General features: G+C 37.6%; 1 protein-coding gene across 2 annotated transcripts in view; it reads left to right on the top strand.

The window, feature by feature from the left end:
• The window catches only part of chordc1b (cysteine and histidine-rich domain (CHORD) containing 1b), a 37438-nt gene extending 13457 nt beyond the window's left edge, over positions 1-23981 (top strand). Inside the window, exons 2-11 of one of the 2 annotated variants that reach the window (XM_061961654.2) lie at positions 1047-1093; positions 1159-1215; positions 1301-1434; positions 8100-8203; positions 17563-17621; positions 17705-17775; positions 17857-17962; positions 23162-23281; positions 23348-23410; positions 23486-23981. In XM_061961654.2, coding sequence (XP_061817638.1) covers positions 1047-1093; positions 1159-1215; positions 1301-1434; positions 8100-8203; positions 17563-17621; positions 17705-17775; positions 17857-17962; positions 23162-23281; positions 23348-23410; positions 23486-23656 — 932 coding nt within the window. In that variant the 3' untranslated portion in view covers positions 23657-23981. Of the gene's footprint in view, positions 1-1043; positions 1094-1158; positions 1216-1300; positions 1435-8099; positions 8204-17562; positions 17622-17704; positions 17776-17856; positions 17963-23161; positions 23282-23347; positions 23411-23485 lie in introns of both variants that reach the window. The other variant, XM_061961653.2, reaches the window with a different exon arrangement.
• Positions 23982-24443: the final 462 nt, after the last annotated feature.

The following is a 24443-nucleotide window of genomic DNA, read 5'->3' as shown; positions in this document are numbered from 1 at the left end:
TCTTTCATGTTTCAAGGGTTTCATCTAGATCTGACACAGGGTGTTCTAAAAACATCCCTTTTCAAAGGTTTTCACCGATAACCGTCTTGTCTTCTGAGGGTTCTATAAAGAACCATATTGTATCCTACAGATCAGTTTAGTTCATATTATATTGTGGTCATTTATCATGTTGACATTGAACAAACATTCAAAACATTTTAATGAGAAAAACATTTATTTAAAGATAGGCACCATTATTGGCAAATGTTATCAGGAAGTATGTCCCTGGTGACACAGGATCTTACCCATGCTTTCAACAATCCCTGAAGAACTCTTTCTTCCAAAAACGGTTCTCTGGATCAAAATAGTTCTTACTGGAACCCTTAGTGTTAGTGAGAACCCTTTTAAAACCAATTATTCAGAAAAAGGGTTTTAAAGGGTTCTCTGGATCAAAATGGTTCCTACTGGAACCATTAGCGTTACCAAGAACCCTTGAAAAACCCTTTCTTCGGGAAAGGGTTTTTCAGAAGCAAATGGTTCCAGTTAGAACCTCAGCCCTTGTAGAAGAACCCTTATTTCTAAGAGTGTACTTCAACAATTCTCCCAAAAAAAATCCAGGATTTCAGTTCAACTTCAGCATTGGAGCATTCCTCCAGGAATTGCCTCATCTAGTATTTTGTTAATGTTAAGGTCACGACATGTAAATTGAGTTTTCTAAAGGGCTTTATGGGCGGAATAGGGCAAACTTCCAATAAAAGTGCAAGTTAATATTTGGTTACCGCCGTGTGTCTCATTTCCTGTGTTTAGAAACACCTTGTCCAACACCAGAGCTCATTTTCATTTGCAGATGTATTCTGCTCAGGCCACGCGTCTAATTTCCATTTTAATTGCATGCCACGTTTCATCACGGCAGAGTACATTGGCATTACCTTAAGGGCTGACGGGGAAGGAAATGGTTTGAACCACGCTGGAAGGAAATGGCTGCTTTATAAGGTCACACGGTCAACATGCTGCTGTCGCTTTGTTAAAGGCAGTTTTTCTTCTTTGTTATTTTGTTGCCGCAGAAGGCTGCATACACCACCCAGGCGTCCCCGTCTTCCACGACGCACTCAAGGTAAACGCGCCTTTAAAATGTTATTGCGACCTCCCCTGTCCCAACGCCTCGCTCTCCTTCCCAAGGGATGGTCGTGCTGCAAGAGAAGGACCACCGACTTCTCCGACTTCCTCAGCATCGCGGTGAGTTTTTCTTCTTAGCTCGCATCGTCTGCTGGCTCGCTATTACAGCGGTCGCGTTCTCTCTCTCTCTCTCCCCCCCACACAGGGCTGCACGAAAGGCCCCCACAACAAAGAGAAGCCCCCGGAGCCGGTGAAACCAGACGTGGACGAACAGAAACCAAAGTTTAGCGAGTACATCATCTCCGCACCGAAGCCTCAGGAGGCTATTTGCAGACCAAGGTTGGACTGGGTCTGCTATCTTTTTGTCTTAACTTTAGTCGATACTGTGCTTGTCCACGTCTCTTTTCTAGACAACACACTAACCACTTACAAGAAAGTGTGAAGCAGCAGTGCAATATTGATCAACAGCATGTTGTGGTGTCAAACTTGTCACTGACTCTGGGGCTGCTTATTAAGTCGTGTGGCTAATAATAGGCCCTTTTCCACTAAAAGTTCAGGAACCTGTGCTTCCTGGAACTAAGTGCATACCTGCCAACTACTCCGGTTTTCCCGTATTTAGTACGGTTTTCATCAACCTATTCCGGGTTACGGTTGCAGTGATAAAAAATACAGTTTTTCATTAATTAAAAAAAAAAAATTTTTTTAAGTTTTATTCACGAAATCGCGTAACAACAATGACAGTCGACACTGCTTCCCGTAACTTCCTATCGAGCCATTCCGAATGCCATGCGCGAGGCTATTTATAGCACCGCTGCCAAGCACGAGGCACCAGTTGCCATTGTTTCCAAACGAGCGAACGATCATGGAATCAGCCGGAGAAAAATCGCAAACGAGTCTTAAACCGAAAAGAAAACTGCAGTCATTCCGTGAAGAATATTCAAAAGCCTATCCGGGAATAATTATCCGTTCCAAAAAGGGTGAAAACTACGCGAATTGCACCTTGTGCAGACAAGATTTTTCGATCGGACACGGAGGAATTAGCGATGGATTTTAGCCACAAAAAGGTAATGACACCAATGTTATCTATTGGAATTGTTTAGTACTGTTATACTGTTAAAAGTGTTTATACTATTTATGCTTTCAAGTCCAAGTTGAAGAAATCTTGTTAAATGTTGACAGCATAACTACCAAAATACAGAAGTATGTCCTTAATATTTTTGCAGTGCTATTTCTGTTGAAAAGTTCAAATGATTACATTAGAGATGTGATGTGCCACTTTTCAAGTGTCTGATGGCTTCAATTAATTTTCATTCATTTTTCATATTTTGAATTCTTTTGAAAGGCTGACAAAAAAACTACATTTGAATTGTAATTCCATGCTATTGACAGGACTATTAATTTTAATGAAGTTAGCTTACCATGTTTACAGTATGATAATTGTGATAGAAATGTGAATTTTAGGCACAGAATATTTTTTACAATTGAACAAGGCAGTAGATTATACAAGCTTGGACAGAAAGTTAATAATGACACCAATTTTTTTTTTTAATGGAATTGTTTAGTACTGTTTTACCATTTGTTTACTGTAAAAAGTGTTTATACTTTCAATTAACAAATTGAAGTCTTGTGAAAGGTTGACAGGATAACTGGCATTAACTGTCAAAATAATTTCAAACTATTGAAGTTAGCTTACAGAATAAACATGTCAATCAACCCATATGATTTTTGCTGTAATATTTTTGTTTTGAAAAGTCACTGTGACTGATAGAAAAGTGATGCTTTTAGCAACATTTTAACCTGTCTGAATGCTAATAATCATTTTGCGTCCCTGAACCCCCCCGCCAGGACTTTGTCCTGGACCTACCGGGGCCTGCGGCCCCTGGACCCTGGCTACTAGGTTTTTCTGATTTCAAAAGTTGGCAGGTATGTAAGTGTTCCTGTGGAAGTGTTTCCACCACATTTCACAGTTCAGGTGGTTTATACAAAGCACTCTGATGACATATGGAAGAGTGGTTGACTATATTTCTACACTGATACCATGTCAATAAACAGACAATATTAGGTCACAGTTCTTTTACTAAAAAGTAAGTAATGGAAATACAAGGCAATCATATACAGAAAGTCGTCCTCTCAGTTAATGATGAATTCATGAGGGTCCATTTGGTCCATTTCATCTGTAAATAACAATATATATATATAATAAATGTCATTGTTTATCTGTAAATAACAATGTATAAATGTCAGTATTTATCTGTAAATGACAATATATAAATAATTAATGTCAGAGTTTATCTGGATATAACAATATATAAATAATAAATGTCAGTGTTTATCTGTAAATAACATTGTATAAATAATACATGTCAGTGTTTATCTGGATATAACAATATATAAATAATAAATGTCAGTGTTTATCTGTAAATAACATTGTATAAATAATACATGTCAGTGTTTATCTGGATATAACAATATATAAAATAATACATGCCAGTGTTTATCTGTAAATAACAATATATTAATAATACATGTCAGTGTTTATCTGTAAATAATAAATGTCAGTATTTATCTGTAAATGACAATATATAAATAATTAATGTCAGAGTTTATCTGGATATAACAATATATCAATAATAAATGTCAGTGTTTATCTGTAAATAACATTGTATAAATAATACATGTCAGTGTTTATCTGGATATAACAATATATAAAATAATACATGTCAGTGTTTATCTGTAAATAACAATATATTAATAATACATGTCAGTGTTTATCTGTAAATAATAAATGTCAGTGTTTATCTGTAAATGACAATATATTAATAATACATGTCAGTGTTTATCTGTAGATAATAAATGTCAGTGTTTATCTGTAAATCACTATATAAATAAATGTCAATGTTTATTTTTAAATAACAATAGATACATAATACATGTCTTTGTTCATCTGTCAATCTTAATATATGAATAATACATGTCTTTGTTTATCTGTAAATAATATATAAATAATAAATGTCAGTGTTTATCTGTGAATAACAATATATAAATAATAAATGTCGGTGTTTATCTGGAAATAACGATATATAAATAATAAATGCCAGTGTTTATCTGTAAATAACAATAAATAGGTAATAAATGTCTTTGTTTATCTGTAAACCTTAATATATAAATAATACATGTCTTTGTTTATCTGTAAATAATATATAAATAATAAATGTCAGTGTTTATCTGTAAATAACATAAATAAATAATAAATGTCTTTGTTTATCTGTAAATCTTAATATATAAATAATACATGTCTTTGTTTATCTGTAAATAATATATAAATAATAAATGTCAGTGTTTATCTGTAAATAACAATAAATAAATAATAAATGTCTTTGTTTATCTGTAAATCTTAATAAATAAATAATACATGTCTTTGTTTATCTGTAAATAATATATGAATAATAAATGTCAGTGTTTATCTGTAAATAACAATAAATAAATAATAAATGTCTTTGTTTATCTGTAAATCTTAATATATAAATAATACATGTCTTTGTTTATCTGTAAGTATATAAATAATAAATGTCAGTGTTTATCTGTAAATAACAATAAATAAATGTCTTTGTTCATCTGTAAATCTTAATATATAAATAATGCATGTCTTTGTTTATCTGTAAGTATATAAATAATAAATGTCAGTGTTTATCTGTAAATAACAATATATGAATAATGTATTTTTTTGTCTGTAAATATATAAATAATAAATGTCAGTGTTTATCTGTAAATAACAATATATAAATAATACATGTCAGTGTTTATCTGGAAATAATATATGAATAATAAATGGCAGTGTTTATATCAATAATAATTGTCTTTGTTTGTTTTATAAATAACAATATATAAATAATAAATGTCTTTGTTTATCTATAAATAACAGTATATCAATAATAAATGTCAGTGTTTATCTGTAAATAACATTATATAAATTATAAATGTCAGTGTTTATCTCGATATAACAATATATAAATAATAAATGTCAGTGTTTATCTGTAAATAACAATAAATAAATAATAAATGTCTTTGCTTATCTGTTTGTAACAATGTATAATCAATGTCAGTGTTTATCTGTAAATGACAAAATATAAATAAAACATTTCAGTGTTTATCTGTAAATGACAAAATATAAATAATACATTTAAGGGTTTATCTGTAAATAACAATATATAAATAATACATGTCAGTAGTTATCTGTAAATAATATATCAATAACAAACGTCAGTGTTTATCTGTAATTAACAATATATCAATAATGAATGTTTTTGCTTATCTGTAAGTAACAATATATAATCAATGTCAGTGTTTATCTGTAAATGACAATATATAAATAAAACATTTCAGGGTTTATCTGTAAATAACAATACATAAATAATACATGTCAGTGGTTATCTGTGAATAACAATATATCAATAACAAACGTCAGTGTTTATCTGTAAATAACAATATATCAATAACAAACGTCAGTGTTTATCTGTAAATAACAATATATCAATAATTCATGTCAGTGTTTATCTGTAAACAATATATAAATAATACAAGTCAGGGTTTATCTATAATACATGTCAGTGTTCATCTGTAAATAACAATATGTAAATGATAGATGTCAGTGTTTAGCTGTAAATAATATATAAATGATAAATGGCAGTGTTTATCTGTAAATAACATTATATAAATGATATATGGCAGTGTTTATCTGTAAATAACAATATATAAATAATAAATGTCAGTGTTTATCTGTAAATAACAATATATAAATGATAAATGGCAGTGATTATCTGTAAATAGCAATATATAAATGATAAATGGCAGTGTTTATCTGTAAATAACAATATATCAATAATAAATGTCAGTGTTTATCTGTAAATAACAATAGATCAATAATAAATGTCAGTGTTTATCTGTAAATAACAATATATCAATAACAAACGTCAGTGTTTATCTGTAAATAACAATATATCAATAATTCATGTCAGTGTTTATCTGTAAACAATATATAAATAATACAAGTCAGGGTTTATCTATAGTACATGTCAGTGTTCATCTGTAAATAACAATATGTAAATGATAGATGTCAGTGTTTAGCTGTAAATAATATATAAATGATAAATGGCAGTGTTTATCTGTAAATAACAATAAATAAATAAATGTCTTTGCTTATCTGTTAGTAAAAATATATAAATAATAAATGTCAGTGTTTATCTGTAAATAACAATATATAAATGATAAATGGCAGTGTTTATCTGTAAATAACAATATATAAATGATATATGTCAGTGTTTATCTGTAAATAACAATATATAAATAAATGTCAGTGTTTATCTGTAAATAACAATATATAAATGATAAATGCAGTGTTTATCTGTAAATAATATATAAATGATAATGGCAGTGTTTATCTGTAAATAACAATATATCAATAATAAATGTCAGTGTTTATCTGTAAATAACAATATATAAATGATAAATGGCAGTGTTTATCTGGAAATAACAAAAAATAAATGATAAATGGCAGTGTTTATCTGTAAATAACAATATATCAATAATAAATGTCAGCGTTTATCTGTAAATAACAATATATAAATGATAAATGGCAGTGTTTATCTGTAAATAACAATATATAAATGATAAATGTCAGTGTTTATCTGTAAATAACAATATATCAATAATAAATGTCAGCGTTTATCTCACGCTGACAACACAAACGCATCGGATTTAGCGTTAGCTTGTCAGCATTATCATTCTGTTCCCTGAGGTCGAGGCTAATAACTACACAAATGACTACTTTTACAACAAGTAATAAAGTAAATTGTTAATCTTTGATGTTATTTGCTGCCTCCTTTATTTCACATTTATCCAAAGACTAGTAAGCAGCTGAGCGGCTTAAAAGAGTCCGTCCACTTCTCGTAGCTTCATGTATTGAAAATAAGTTTGTAAAACTAATAAACAACAATAAACTGCATATAGTTTATAGACTACGGCTGAGTAAAAATACTGCAGGATGATCAGAGTTCTTCAGCGCAAAGATGTCCCCCAAAAGTTGCTTCATTTCAAAGGCTCCTTTTGTTCTTCTTTCTCTGCGTTGTCAAGTTTGTTGTAATAGAAATGCACAAAAATGACAAAATAAACAAGACCAATGGCGTTCAGGTGCTTTAAAGAGAAGTTTTAGGAACGCCCCAGAAAAAGTTCCTGGTTGCTCGGAAAAGTCCCACAGGAACTCTGAAAGGTTCCGAAAGAACTCAATCTTGTCAAGACTAGGACTATGGCGTGGTTTGTTCTCCCGTGGTGCAAATGAACATTTGGACCAGATATGACTTGCAGGTGAATACATATTTAATTTTACAATAACAAAAGGAACAAACTAAAGGTGCGCACAAGGGCGGAAGTACAAAACTTGACTATAAACAAAACTTGCACAAGGGCAGAAACTATGAACAATTAAACAAAACTTGCAAACTATGGCTTGAATAAAGAAAACTTACTTGGCATGGACAAAAAAGGAGCAGCGTGAATGATGGACATGAAAAGGAGTTAGAAATGTGTCGAGCATAAATGTGGGGATGTCGTCAGGACGAACAACAGAAAATGAATGAACTTAAATACTATGGACATGATTAGTGAAAACAGGTGCGTGACTCAAAACGTGAAACAGGTGCGTGACGTGACAGGTGAAAACTAATGGTTGCTATGGTGACAAACAAGAGTGCACAATGAGTCCAAACGTGGAACAGGTGAAACTAATGGGTAATCATGCAAACAAGACAAGGGAGTGAAAAGCCAGAAACTAAACAAAACATGACTTAAAACAAAACATGATTACACAGACATGACAAATCTACCCGGGTAGTTTTTGGTGGAAAGACAGGGGGAACTTGATTTACCCGGGTAAGTGGGGAAGTTCCTGCGGTGGAAAATGGCCTATTGTGTCAAACCAATAATACGTCTCTGTCCGCTTGCTGTTGCAGTGCTGACGAGCCTCTGGTGAGGTTGCTCCAAAAAGTGTCCACCTCTCTGAAGCAAGCTCTGGAAAAACTCAAGCTGACTGACAACTCGAATGCTGAGAAACAAGGTGGGGAGACTAAGTGAGTGTGAGGCCAAACAATGGTACAGAAAACACTTTATATTAGGGCTGAAATTGATCACGGCATACGTGTTTTATGTCCATGCGGACCTGAGTGACGTGTTGACAGCCTGTTCACACGTCCGCTTTCCCACAATAGAAACAGCTAATGATGGAGGGCGAGTTCTTGGTTTCTTATGTGGGTTTATTGTTAGGCAGTTTCATTAACGTCCTCCCAGCGCGGTAACAACACACAACAGCAGCAGTCAAGTTTTCGTCTACCGTAAAGCAGTTTGTCTGCCGTAAACAGCAATGTTGTGACACTTTTAAACAGGACAATACTGCCATCTACTGTACATGCATATGTGACCCACCCATAATGTGTCACATTTTTGTGTTGATTTATTTATTTTATTTTGTGGTTTGAATTCGTTTTTGGAGCTGTCATTACACATTTATCAGTATTCACATTGGTCAGTAGGGGGCAGTAGGGCGTTTCTTCCCAATTGAATGCTATCACCTGCAGACCGGAAGCGCGACCAGTCTGTGAACAATTGAAACGTCCTGTGTGCTTTTTCCTCCTGCATAACAGGTTAGTTTTGGTGAATCAACTCACTGAATAATATCCATGTGATCTTTATAAGTTTAAGTACACATTCTGACGGTGGAGCCTAACTCTAAAGTGTTTGTGAGTTGTAGTTTGTATTTGTGAATGAATCCAGTGCACAGCTGCAGTAATCAATACAAAAAGGCGACGTGAGTGCGCAATGTTTATATAGGAACTTCTGATCCTAAGTCAGACTCCCAAATTAGAGCTCCCGTTTTCTTATTGATTTTATAATGTATATTTGTATAATGTGTGTGTTCTGAAATAGTGACAGAGAATAGAACAAGGATGGACAATTCAACCCTTAACTCAACAATGAGTAGATGAGTGTTATGTGTGTGTGTATATGTGTAAATAAATGAACACTGAAATTCAAGTATTTATTTTATTTATTTACATATATATATATATATATATATATATATATATATATATATATATCTTAACCACGCCCCACCCCCCACCTCCCGAAATCGGAGGTCTCAAGGTTGGCAAGTATGATATGATAGTTGTTGTTTTTGTGAAACATTATAACTTAGGTACCCCAGCTTTAAAACGTGTAAAAATATAGTGCAAAGTGTGAATATGTAAACATAGAGAAACCTGAGAAGAACTATCTTCCGCAGGTTTAGTGGCGTGACGTTACTGCTGTGCTCTAAAGGGTGAGCGCGGCTGAGTTGATGTGTTATTAGCGGTCTTGCCTTGCATCATGTACAGACCACATTGGTCTGACTTTTCCTCTTTATCCACAATTTCTCCATTTTGACTTTGTCTTCTCACTCCATGCAAAGAATTCAATTCATTTTTTTTATTGATATGGTTTTATTGCCCAGCCCTACTTTATATTCTTCAGCTTATTAGAAATGAAAAGCACAAAAATCAATCCGAGGTAGTTGAAGGCGTCCTCAAAAGTTCAATAGCATAAATAAAGTGTAAAAGCATTCAGAGAGCGCAATAAACCCTCTTCAGTCTCCAACCTCTTGTCTCTGCTGCGCCGCTCGCATTCACAAACAGACGCCGAAGCTGGTTTTGTAAATGTACGGCTCCAAAACTTCATCCCATTCCTGACATTGCCTGAAAGTTTCAATCTGCCCATAACTTTTTGAGTAATGTTGCTCACCGACAAAGCCCTTGCATAATTTCCTCCCGGTTTTGTGACATTGGTACAGCGTTCCCAACAGGTCTGCATTCTATTTGTGGCACTAGTGAAGTGGAATCTTCACATTTGCATAGTTTGCTGTGAGTATAAAGCATAAAAAAGCTAAATAAGTTATCTTTTTTTCTCTCTCATTCACGGATGAATGATCGGATGGCAAACACTGTAATGGTAGTTTCAAATTAATTCAAAATGTAATTATATAGCACTAATAACATTCTGAGTTAATTTCATCCATCCATTCATATTCTAGATAATCTTATTTATCACCAGTGCCTCCATGGGGAATGCCCCCCTCTACCTCAAAGAACTACTCACCCCCAAATCCTCCACACGGCACCTCCGCTCTGGACAGGCTAACCTCCTCCAACCTCCGAGGACAAAGCTACAAACAATGGCCGCCGCTCCCAGTCTGTGGAACCCTCTCCCTGACCACCTGAGGGCACCACAGACTGTGGATGCTTTTAAAAAAGGCTTAAAAACCCTTCTTTTTAAAAAAAGCATTTTTTTTTAATATATATATATGCATACTAGTTCTAGCTATTAGGCTGTTCTAGTTTTTATTTTTATTATCTTTTTATTTAAAAAAAAAAAAAAAATGTAATACACTGTAGCACTTTGAGGTATGTAAAGTACTTTTTTTTAAATAAAATATATTATTATTATTATTATTATTTATATTATTATTATTTTTATTATCTCACCATATGAAATATAACTTACTACACTAATTATGTATTTATTTATTTGCATTGTTATTACTTATGGACTATGTTGTGAAAAAAATTGAGAACAGGAAATGAACAAAAGTTTTAGCGACTGCTATGTAAGGGAAAAGGGGTAGGATTAAATAAACTCTGCTTCTTCCTACTCTTTTTTTTTTTTTTTTTTTTTTTTTTTACATGTTGAATAGAGAAACTGGAAATTGTGACGCATCATGTTGTATGCATGCATGTTCGAAATAAACACAAACTCAACACTTTTCATCCACAGGCAAGTAGCAAACACAAAGTGCTATATGTGTTAAACATGCTTGTATTATCATTAATCACCTTTAACTTGTTAACAATATTAACTATATGTATTAAACAAACTTGTATTTTCATTAAACACCTTTAATTTATTAACAATATTAACTATATGTGTTAAACATACTTGTATTATATTTAAACACCTTTAACTTGTTAACAATATTAACTATGTGTTAAACATTCTTGTATTATCATTAAACACCTTTAATTTATTAACAATATCAACTATATGTGTTAAACATGCTTGCATTATCACTAAACATCTTTAACTTGTTAACAATATTAACTATATGTGTTAAACATGTTTGCATTATCTTTAAACACCTTTAACTTAACAATATTAGCTATATGTGTTAAACATGCTTGTATTATCATTAATCACCTTTAATTTATTAACAATATTAACTATATGTATTAAACAAACTTGTATTTTCATTAAACACCTTTAATTTATTAACAATATTAACTATATGTGTTAAACATGTTTGCATTATCTTTAAACACCTTTAACTTAACAATATTAGCTATATGTGTTAAACATGCTTGTATTATCATTAATCACCTTTAATTTATTAACAATATTAACTATATGTATTAAACATACTTGTATTTTCATTAAACACCTTTAACTTATTAACAATATTAACTATATGTGTTAAACATGCTTGCATTATCATTAAACACCTTTAACTTGTTAACAAAAACATATGTTTCATAAATAAGTCAATATAAATGATATATATGAATGAGGTAGATCCCCACGACTTGATCAATTGAAAAGTAGCTCGCCTGCAGAAAAAGTGTGAGCACCCCTGATGTAAAGTATATCAGAATGTAGGTGGGGTTTTTTTTTTACCCTTCGCGTTCATATTTCATTGTTTGTTGCATTTTTGTTGTGTTTCGCTTGATTGTAAAATATGTCGATGGAGAGGGGGTGTGACGTTCAAATGTTGTCAATATTCAGTGTTTTATCCTTCATAGTTAATATTGTAAATCCCACATTCTTTATTTTCATCTACATTCTGGGTGTCTCATTCAGTAAAATTCCATTCCGTTTTTTTAAGGCGGTCTGTCATAAAGTTTTTAGCATTCAATCAGACATTATTGTGAGGTTTTGAATTAGTGTTCCTAAAAATAGATATACCGGCCCCCAACACATTGTTTTCTCTAAATTTGGCCCCCCGAGGCAAAATAATTGCCTAGGCCTGAGCTAAGAAGCCCTGCGTCACACTTTTTAGAGGACAACAATAATGTTTTTTTTTACCTCACTCTCTGGAAGGGACAATTGTCAGTACACCAATCAACACACTAGCCCCGTCCCTTTAGATACCTCAAAAGTAGAGATGTCCGATAATATCGGCCGATAAATGCTTTAAAATGTAATATCGGTTTCAAAAAGATTTTTATTTTTTTAATTTTAATTTTTTAATTTTTAATTAAATCAACATAAAAAACACAAGATACACTTACAATTAGTGCACGCACCCAAAAAACCTTCCTCCCCCATTTACACTCATTCACACAAAAGGGTTGTTTCCTTCTGTTATTAATATTGTGGTTCCTACATTATATATCAATATATATCAATACAGTCTGCCAGGGATACAGTCCGTAAGCACACATGATTGTGCGTGCTGCTGCTCCACTAATAGTACTAACCTTTAATCAATCAATCAATCAATGTTTATGTATATAGCCCTAAATCACAAGTGTCTCAAAGGGCTGCACAAGCCACAACGACATCCTCGGTACAGATCCCACATAAGGGTAGGGATGTCCCGATCCAGGTTTTTGCACTTCCGATCCGATACCGATATTGTTTTTGCATTTCCGATCCAATACCGATACTGACCAATACCGATACTGGCCTATCCGAGCATGTATTAAAGTTTAAAGTTATTTAGCCTACTTAGTTGTCAGAATCATGTTGAAAAGGGTTTTAGTACTCTTGATAACAACTAGCCAGCTGAATTAGGGGAGTTTGAATAATACACAATGGTTGGTAACAAGAAACTGACCTATTTATTCAAGGATAAACACAAAATAGACAAAATTATACATGACAAACAGAAATGGCATCATTGAACTAGGGCTGGGCGATATGGCCTTTTTTTTAATATTGCAATATTTTAAGGCCATATTGCGATACACAATATATATCTGGATATTTTGCCTTAGCCTTGAATGAACACTTGATGCATATAATCACAGCAGTATGATGATTCTATGTGTTTTGATTGATTGATTGAGACTTTTATTAGTAGGTTGCACAGTGAAGTACATATTCCGTACAATTGACCACTAAATGGTAACACCCCAATAAGTTTTTACACTTGTTTAAGTCGGGGTCCACTTAAATTGATTCATGATACAGATATATACTATCAGATATATACTATCATCATAATACAGTCATCACACAAGATAATCACATTGAATTATTTACATTATTTATAATCCAGGGTGTGGAGGGGGGCGCCGGATGTAAGTGTCAAAAAGACAGCCAAAAGAGTTTGATATGAGAATAAATCTAAAGTTAAAATATAGGGTAGAAATGCACCCATTTGCAGGAAATGTAGTCTTGATTTTCAAAATGTTCTTTCAAGGCTAGCATGTCTACATTAAAACATTCTTCTTCATACTGCATTAATATATGCTACTTTTAAACTTTCATGCAGAGAAGGAAATCACAACTAAAAAAATCACTAATTTTTTCATACGGTGTTGATGTGGAAATTTTTGCCTCGGCAATTTGATGGTGTGGGCGTGTGGCACCGAATGGAGATAAGCGTCTCGACAGACGTCACAATATTTGAACAATGATGACAAAAACTGTTTTCTCTGTCGTGTCCGTGTGTCGAAAATTGTTATGCGCTTATTTTTTTTATTTGATTTTGTGCGTGGCATAGATTTGCTATGCGCAGAGGACGCTTAAACAGTGCGCAATTGCACAGGCGAGCACCTTAGAGGGAGCGTTGCTCGCACGGCTGCGCTAGCATCACAGCTAACGTTAGCCATGCTGCTACCTCTCTGCTCGGGGAGGACGTATACGTATGTGACGTATGACGTGACAGTATGTGACGTGTGTAAGAAGGTGCAGTTGCTGTCTGTGAGAAGGAGACAGAAGAAGGAGTGAGAAGAGCCTGTCGTGTAATGCCAGCAGCTAAAAGCAACTGCGTGAGAATTGTGGATGTGTTGAAGGTGTGCTGGAAAATGTGGAACGGAAATTACGGAGCAGCAGAAAAGTGGAATGTATTATTTAAATCGGTGCGTTGGAAAACACGGACCGGAGTTTTTTTAAAAACTGGATCTAGATCGGCATTTTCCCATGCCTTGCCGATACGCAATTTTTGGCAAATATCGGCAGCCGATCCGATCCAAATATCGGATCGGGACATCCCTACATAAGGGCAAAGAAAAACTCCAGTGGGACGTCAATGTGAATGACTATGAGAAACCTTGGAGAGGACCGCATATGTAGGTAACCCCCCCCCACACACACACACACACACACACACACACACCCTAGGCGAGACCGAATGCAATGGATGTCGAGTGGGTCTGATATAATATTGTGAGAGTCCAGTCCATAGTGGATCCAACATAATAGTAAGAGTCCAGTCCATAGTGGGGCCAGCAGGAAACTCCCGAGCGGAGACGGGTCAGCAGTTTAACAGTTAATTGTACTCATTTTAATTAATTACTAGTTTCTATGTAACTGTTTGTGTATTGTTTTGCTTTCTTTTTTATTCAAGAACATGTTTTTGATTTATTTATCTTATTTTATTTTATTAATTTTTTTAAAAAGGTCCTTATCTTCACCAGACCTGGTTGTCAATGAAATTAGATTGTTTAAAGGGTTCTTTGAACCAGGTCCAATAATCTTGTTACTTTGTTTAATGCATCCAGCGGGGCATCACAACAAAATTAGGCATAATAATGTGTTAATTCCCATACTTGCCAACCTTGAGACCTCCGATGTCGGGGGGTGGGGGGCGCGGTTAAGATATATATATATATATATATATATATATATATATATATATATATGTATATATATATATATATAAGAAATACTTGACTTTCAGTGAATTCTAGCTATATATATATATTTTATTACATATATATATATATATATATATATATATATATATATATATATATATATATATATATATATATATATATAAATAAAAGAAATACTTGAATTTCAGTGTTCATTTATTTACACATATACACACACATAACACTCATCTACTCATTGTTGAGTTAAGGGTTGAATTGTCCATCCTTGTTCTATTCTCTGTCACTATTTCAGAACACACACATTATACAAATATACATTATAAAATCAATAAGAAAACGGGAGCTCTCATTTGGGAGTCTGAATTAGGATCGGAAGTTCCTATATAAACATTGCGTACTCACGTCGCCTTTTTGTATTGATTACTGCAGCTGTGCACTGGATTCATTCACAAATACAAACTACAACTCACAAACACTTTAGAGTTAGGCTCCACCATCAGAATGTGTACTTAAACTTATAAAGATCACATGGATATTATTCAGTGAGTTGATTCACCAAAACTAACCTGTTATACAGGAGGAAAAAGCACACAGGACGTTTCAATTGTTTACAGACTGGTCGCGCTCATCAGAATGACAAGACACTTCCGGTCTGCAGGTGATAGCATTCAATTGGGAAGAAACTACTGACCAATGTGAATACTGATAAATGTGTAATGACAGCTCCAAAAACGAATTCAAACCACAAAATAAACTAAATAAATCAACACAAAAATGTGACACATTATGGGTGGGTCACATATGCATGTACAGTAGATGGCAGTATTGTCCTGTTTAAAAGTGTCACAACATTGCTGTTTACGGCAGACGAACTGCTTTACGGTAGACAAAAACGTGACTGCTGTTGTTGTGTGTTGTTACCGCGCTGGGAGGACGTTAATGAAACTGCCTAACAATAAACCCACGTAAGAAACCAAGAACTCGCCCTCCATCATTATTATATTGTGGGAAAGCGGACGTGTGAACAGGCTGTCAACATGTCACTCAGGTCCGCATGGAGCTGGAGGGGGCGTGGCCTCCAGCTGCGCTTGAATTTCGGGAGATTTTCGGGAGAAAATTTGTCCCGGGAGAATTTCGGGAGTCTCCCGGAAAATCCGGGAGGGTTGGCAAGTATGTAATTCCACAACTGCATATATCGGTATCGGTTGATATCGGAATCGGTAATTAAGAGTTGGACAATATCGGATATCGGGAAAAAAAGCCATTATCGGACATCTCTACTGAAAAGTACCGTATTTTCCGCACCATAAGGCGCCCTGGGTTATAAGCCGCGCCTTCAATGAACGGCATATTTCAAAACTTTGTCCACCTATAAGACGCCCCGTGTTATAAGCCGCATCTAACTGCGCTAAAGGAATGTCAAAAAAACAGTCAGATAGGTCAGTCAAACTTTAATAATATATTAAAAACCAGCGTGATGTGGGCGCGCATGGAGTCGTATATCAACATGGACTGAGCTGCGTGAAAAAAGCCACCCGGCCTCTTCGCGTAAACTTACCTTAACCACTCGCTCATCTTTTCTTCATCCATCCCTTCGAGTTAGCTTTTATGATGACGCCGGCTGGAAAGGTCTCTTTTGGCAAGGTCTTCCTTTTGAATATCACCATGGGTGGAAGTTTCTGGCCATTAGCATGGCAAGCTAGAACCACAGTGAAGGATGACTTCTCATTCCCTGTGGTGCGAATATTCACCGTACGTGCTCCCGTTGTATCCACAGTGCGGTTCACAGGAATATCAAAAGTCAGTGGAACCTCGTCCATGTTGATAATGTTCTCTGGCCGGATCTTTTTTTCAGCTATCTTGTTTTTACAATATGCACGGAAAGTAGCCAGCTTTTCTTGAAAGTCTTTAGGCAGTTGCTGTGAAATAGTAGTCCGTGTGCGGATGGAGAGATTGCGTCTTTTCATGAACCGGATCCCTGTCGCTTAGTAGGAGCCATTTTGTGGTCTTTACAGATGTAAACACACAAAGGAAATGAAACGTAATATCCGCGCGCTTTTTCTTCTTCTACGCGGGCGGGTGGTTGCTTACAGTAGAAGAAGAAGCGCTTCCTGTTCTATGGGGGCGGGTGCTTACCTTGGCGGTTGCTTGCGTAGAAGAAGAAGCACTTCCTCTTCTACGGGGAAAAAAGATGGCGGCTGTTTACCGTATTTGCTAGACCGAAACTTTATGAAAATTAATCTTAATATTAATCCATATATAAAGCGCACCGGGTTATAAGCCGCACTGTCAGCTTTTGAGAAAATTTGTGGTTTTTAGGTGCGCCTTATAGTGCGGAAAATACGGTAAGTCCATGCCAAATGTTGACACTCAAGACACCGGTCTTGTTCTCTCTCCTTTAGAGTACTGCTGGGAATTTGCCTCCTCTTTGCTCTTTGCTCTTTGCTCTTTGTCAGAGCGCGTCAGTAAAAGTTTGACGTTGATGCTTTCTAACGCTGTCAGTACCTTCTAGAAGCTCGTGTTAGCGTGTTGACTGATGTCTCTGCAGAAGAAGACGACTGCGAGGTCAAGACCGGGACGACGTGTAAAAATGGAGGATGCACGAAAGTAAGTGGAAGTTTTTGTGCATGTGTGTATTTGAGACCCATAAAGCAGTCACCTGAGTCCAAGCTCGCCTTTCTCGTCTTCAGAGTTACGACGGCCCCGCAACCGACTCGGACGTGTGCTTATTCCACTCAGGATTCCCAATCTTCCACGAAGGGTCGGTGTTGCTGACGTCAATCTTTCCGACAACAAACATTTTAAATCAGTGTTTTTTTTGTTGTTGTTGTGCCCCGCCCAGAATGAAGTACTGGAGCTGCTGCAAGAAGAAGACCTCCGACTTCAACACGTTCCTCTCCCAGGTGGGATGCACCAACGGCTCACACGTGTGGAGGAAAAAGGATGAGGTAGGAGTGCTTTGGCGCCATCTAGTGGTACAGCCTAACAATTACAGCCCAAATAGACTTTGCCGTGGGGAAAATGGTGCTTTTTTTTCGAGGACAGGCATCTATTTGTGGTGGTGTGGTCGGGGGGCGGGGGGTGGCGGCAGCGGCGATGACCAAGAAGAACGCGGAGTTGGAATATAAGTACAACACTTTATGTACATATTTAGCTCATTAAAATGACCGACTGGAAGGCGAGAAACACTTTATTTCAACAGACTCTGGCGCCGTACCTGTCGTCAAAACTCCAAAGACCAACTGCACAGTTGCGCTAACAAAATAAGAGTCTCAGAAAGCTGGCGTGCACAAGCTAGCAAGCTACGGAGTTTGCCGACAATGTATTTCTTGTAAAGTGTATACAAAGGAGTACGGAAGCTGGACAAATAAGATGTCAAAAACCAACCACTTTCATGTGGTATTAGACAGCAAGGAGGACTTTTTTTTCTCCTCCATTCGAAAATGTGGACGTTATCAGCACCACTGTCTGATAGTCCTATCAATGCAAGTCATCAGAATCAGGTAATACACCAACTTATATTCTTGTCTTCATGAAAGAAAGGAATCTATATGTGTTTAACATGCTTGTATTATCTTTAAAGACCTTTAACTTGTTAACAATATTAACTATATGTGTTAAACATGCTTGTATTATCTTTAAACACCTTTAACTTGTTAACAATATTAACTATATGTATTAAACATACTTGTATTATCATTAAACACCTTTAATTTATTAACAATATTAACTATATGTGTTAAACATGCTTGCATTATCATTAAACACCTTTAACTTGTTAACAAAAACATATATTTCATAAATAAGTAAATATAAATGATATATATGAATGAGGTAGATCCCCACGACTTGATCAATTGAAAAGTAGCTCGCCTGCAGAAAAAGTGCGAGCACCCCTGAGTTACACCCATCTGAACAGGTCAGCCACCTGTTTAAAGCCCGATCACAGTGGAAATCTTGAAATGAAGGGCCTTTAATGGCCAAAACATTAACCTGGACAACATTTTAACAGCTGGTTGGCTCAGATTTTATTCTTTTCATTGCATTCACATGCTGCAGTGGACAGTGGACAATTTAGCTTCAGTATTAATGCAGTATCTGAAGCACCGTCTCCACGTGTGTTTATTGACAACAGGGTTATAACCTGGACACGTTAGCTCGTCGGTATGAAAACAGGAGACTGTTACTACTTAATGAAGCAGCGTCAGGCTGCTCACCGTCAGTGAAACGCTCGGTGAAATCGCAGATTAACGTTAAATATATGACGAGCCGCGAGCGATGCAGCTATAACCAATATTACCCTCATATTTTGATCCGGTCTGTCCGTTCTTTTACTACTTCTTCTTCTTCTTAGTGCTATTGGCGGAGTTACAATGCATAGTAGGCTACCGCCACCTACTGCACCGGAGTTGTAACTACAAGGTACATTCACAGACAGAGTCCCATTGCTTTTATGAGCGGTCGAGCGAGTCAGAAGCCGAAAAATCCATTTGTGGCGGACGTAATTCTTTCGTGGCGGGCCGCCACAAATAAATGAATGTGTGGGAAACACTGTGTACTTCTCAAATGGGGGCGGCATGGCGTAGTGGGTAGAGCGGCCGTGCCATAAGCCTGAGGGTTGCAGGTTCGCTCCCCCCGCCTCTTGACATTCAAATCGCTGCCGTTGTGTCCTTGGGCAGGACACTTCACCCTTGCCCCCATTCACACTGGTGAATGAATGATAAAGTTAAAGTACCAATAATTGTCACACACACACTAGGTGTGGCAAAATTATTCTCTGCATTTGACCCATCACCCTTGATCACCCCCTGAGAGGTGAGGGGAGCAGTGAGCAGCAGCGGTGGCCGCGCCCGGGAATCATTTTTGGTGATTTAACCCCCAATTCCAACCCTTGATGCTGAGTTCCAAGCAGGGAGGTAATGGGTCCCATTTTCATAGTCTTTGGTATGACTCGGCCGGGGTTTGAACTCACAACCTACCGATCTCAGGGCGGACACTCTAACCACTAAGCCACTGAATAAGTCAACTAGGCCACTGAGTAGGTCGGAGGGGCCGTAGGCGCAAACTGGCAGCCACGCTTCCGTCAGTCTACCCCAGGGCAGCTGTGGCTACGAAGGTAGCTTACCACCACCAAGTGTGAATGAATGATGGGTTCTCACTTCTCTGTGAAGCGCTTTGAGTGTCTACAAAAGCACTATATAAATCTAATCCATTAATTATCCATTATTATTTTTATTATAAATGGTGAGGGAGGGCACGAGACGCATGTATATTGACACATTCACATAGATAGAAAAAATAAACATTAACTTCAGGGGGGGCGTAAAAAAATTATTTCTGTGGTAGGAATGCAACGGTTAACGGTATAATGATAAACCGCGGTAAAATTCCAGACAGTTAGTAATACCGTTTACATTTTTAATTACCATAAAACAGTTATTGATGCATTTTAGGCAACACTGCTTACTTCCTGAAAACTGAAGCGTCTGCGCATGCACACTACCACCGCTCTGCTCGAGAAAATAGTGTAGGGACTACACAGACTTTGTTTTGAAAATGTTACCTCCGAGTAAACGGAGCCGATCGCTTCTGTCACGTTCAAACACTGAGGACATCTATTAAACAAGACAAAAGGCAAGGAATCAAACAGAGACAGAATTCAATTTAGACTCAATATTGAGGAGAGACATGGCCACTGCACTCTCTGTACAGTCCTGCACCACGCTCTGACGAAGAAGGTTTTCGTCTCCTCATTTATTCAGATGTTCAATGTTCACGCACCAACACATGTCACAGCAGGAATGGGGAGTATGTAAAACAGTCATTGTTTTCGGTCGCTTTGAAGTCCAAGAAGAGGATTTCTCGGGCTTGGGCTCTTCCTGGATCCAGCCGGGGCAGGTGTTGGGAGGACAATGGATAACCCCTCCCGTCTCCTGACCACAGCAACTTCAAGAGGGCAGCGGGTCGTAAATAGCGTTGACCTCAGTTACCAAATAGTTGGAAGAGAGTTTGTGAAATACTTCAGAGAGAGTTCGTTTAACACTTCAAAGAGAGTTCCTCTGGAAGTTGAGCAGATCCTGCCATCTGTCCGTGTTGAAATCACAGTGGCGTTTCACGAGCCTTCTTCCTCTTGTTAGGCCTCGAAAGACAGCATTCATAATACAACGTTTCTTTTGTGATAACTTACAAACAATTATTCCAACAGCTTCATTTCAAAAAGTAGCATTACTGCTAATATGTAGCATCACTTGAAAAGTCACCCGCTAGAGAATGAAGAGTGCTTGAAACTCCGCATGTCAACATCTTTGTTCGGTGCCACACCAACAAAATGCAGAGGCAACTATTTCCACATCAAGACCGTATGAAACAAATAGTCAACAACAGAAGGAGATAACGTCCGCAGGAACCTACCACATAGTGAAAGACATACTTTTGATTGATTGATTGAGACTTTTATTAGTAGATTGCACAGTACAGTACATATTCCGTACAATTGACCACTAAATGGTAACACCCCAATAAGTTTTTCAACTTGTTTAAGTCGGGGTCCACGTTAATCAATACACTATTTGATTTCCTATTATGCAGCTCATTTTTATTTGACAGTTATTGAAATATCTTATCTGACATCATGCACTTTATTTGTTTTAAGCTATTGTAATGGCGTTCTGTACAAAAAGTGCACTTTAATTTAGTGTTGTTTTGATATGTCATCTTAGTGACAGTAAGTCGGACACGTTTCCAGTGAGGGTTGGACTCCGCCAAGGCTGCCCTTTGTCACCCATTCTGTTCTGAACTTTTATGGACAGAATTTCTAGGCGCAGTCAAGGCGTTGAGGGGATCTGGTTTGGTGGCTGCAGGATTAGGTCTCTGCTTTTTGCAGATGATGTGGTCCTGATGGCTTCATCTGGCCAGGATCTTCAGCTCTCACTGGATCGGTTCGCAGCCGAGTGTGAAGCGACTGGGATGAGAATCAGCACCTCCAAGTCCGAGTCCATGGTTCTCGCCCGGAAAAGGGTGGAGTGCCATCTTCGGGTTGGGGAGGAGACCCTGCCCCAAGTGGAGGAGTTCAAGTACCTCGGAGTCTTGTTCACGAGTGAGGGAAGAGTGGATCGTGAGATCGACAGGCGGATCGGTGCGGCGTCTTCAGTAATGCGGACGCTGTATCGATCCGTTGTGGTGAAGAAGGAGCTGAGCCGGAAGGCAAAGCTCTCAATTTACCGGTCGATCTACGTTCCCATCCTCACCTATGGTCATGAGCTTTGGGTTATGACCGAAAGGACAAGATCACGGGTACAAGCGGCCCAAATGAGTTTCCTCCGCCGGGTGGCAGGTCTCTCCCTTAGAGATAGGGTGAGAAGCTCTGTCATCCGGGGGGAGCTCAAAGTAAAGCCGCTGCTCCTCCACATCGAGAGGAGCCAGATGAGGTGGTTCGGGCATCTGATCAGGATGCCACCCGATCGCCTCCCTCGGGAGGTGTTTCGGGCACGTCCGACCGGTAGGAGGCCGCGGGGAAGACCCAGGACACGTTGGGAAGACTATGTCTCCCGGCTGGCCTGGGAACGCCTCGGGGTCCCACAGGAAGAGCTGGACGAAGTGGCTGGGGAGAGGGAAGTCTGGGCTTCCCTGCTTAGGCTGCTGCCCCCGCGACCCGACCTCGGATAAACGGAAGAAGATGGATGGATGGATGGATCTTAGTGACATCATGCACAAAAGTGCACTAATAGCTTGTTTTAAAATGTCTCTGACAATCTTGCACTTTCTGTTTTGGAAATGACATGAATGTTTGAGCCACTGCTTAATAACTGTTTAATAAATACACTTTTGCTAAATTGACTTAGTTGTGATTTCCCTCTCTGCATGAAAGTTTAAAAGTAGCATATATTAATGCAGTATGGACAATAATGTTTTAATGTAGACACATAGAATCATCATACTGCTGTGATTATATGCATCAAGTGTTCATTCAAGGCTAAGGCAAAATATGGAGATATATATCGTGTATCGACATGGCCTAAAAATACCCAGATATTTAAAAAAGGCCATTACACAGCCCTATAAAGAACCATCTTTGAACATACAGATAAAAAACAAACATTAACTTCCAAAGGGGTGTGACAGAAAATAACTGAGTACCACTGTTTTAGGGTAAGAAGGTGGTTCCGTGCAGATTCGACTGGCACCAGACCGGCTCCCAGGTCATCATCTCCATCTACGCCAAGAACGGCGTGCCCGAGCTGAGCTACGTGGACGCCAACAGCACTACGGTGAGCGCCGCCGCCTGAATCTAAACGGTCGTGGCTTCCCAGCTAACGCGCCTTTGTCGTCCCCAGCTCAACATCCACGTGGTCTTCGAAGGCGAGAAGGAGTTTGAGCAGAAGATCAGCCTGTGGGGAGTACGTTCATCACAAATGTCCCCCCCCCCCGTGCAAAAAGCCTCGCCCTGAACGCCGTCGCTTTCGTCTCCGCAGGTGATCGACGTGAGCAAGAGCGTGGTCAACATGATGGCGGCCAAGATCGAGATCGCCATGAAGAAGTCCGAAGCCATGTCGTGGGCCCGCTTGGACCTCCCTCCCCCCGTATCTCCGCCAAAGGAGGACCAGAAGAAAGAAGAGGACGACAGTGACGAAGAAAGCGAATGACAACGTCAAAACTTTAGCAACTCCTGGACTTTCCCATCATGCTTTGCAATTAGAGCACTTCATCTTGGTGCTCGCTGTTGGTCCAAGTTTCTTAAGGTTTTTTTTACATGGCTGAAAATCATATTCAATTGTCATTTTGCTGCAGGACTATTCATCCATCCATCTGGACTTTTCCACTTTGAGCTGCTAAAATGTTCTTTTCTGATATTCCAGCCCAGATTTCATGAATGAAAAAGGAACCATCAGATTGTCCTAACCCACCAGAACGTGCTTGAATGATCATGTCTCCAAGTGTATATTCCTAATAAAGTGGTCTAAGACCCAAGACGCTTCAAAGGAATTGTTTTATGCACACTGGTTTATTTCATTTGTCGTGTTTTGATGGTATTCTCTTTCTCTCCTCCAGGTGGCAGCAAAGGACAAAGTACAGTCGTAACACCTGACGATGCACCTTATTCAGAGTGAGTACTGGAACTAAAACAATGTCAGAGATTGTGTGTTAAAACCATTGTTAGAGCAGCACTTTCTACCAAAAACATCCTGACCTCTTAAACTGGGCAATTTTTACGAAAAAAAAACATCCACCCATCTTCCGCTTATCCGAGGTCGGGTCGCGGGGGCAGCAGAAAAAACATGTTATTCTAAATAAATCAAGTCTTTCTCAGCTTCGACAATGTCTACATAGATCACAGGTGTCAGACTCAAGGCCCGGGGGCCAGATCTAGCCCGCAAACACCTGGAAATGATATGTGTCAATAAAGTACTTACGGTAATATTTTCTCATTAA

The sequence above is a fragment of the Nerophis lumbriciformis genome, linkage group LG09 (genome assembly GCF_033978685.3).
Source record: "Nerophis lumbriciformis linkage group LG09, RoL_Nlum_v2.1, whole genome shotgun sequence".
Taxonomy (NCBI): domain Eukaryota; kingdom Metazoa; phylum Chordata; class Actinopteri; order Syngnathiformes; family Syngnathidae; genus Nerophis; species Nerophis lumbriciformis.
The sequence above is the reverse complement of the archived record's forward strand: the minus strand, read 5'-3'. Positions and strand labels throughout refer to the sequence as shown.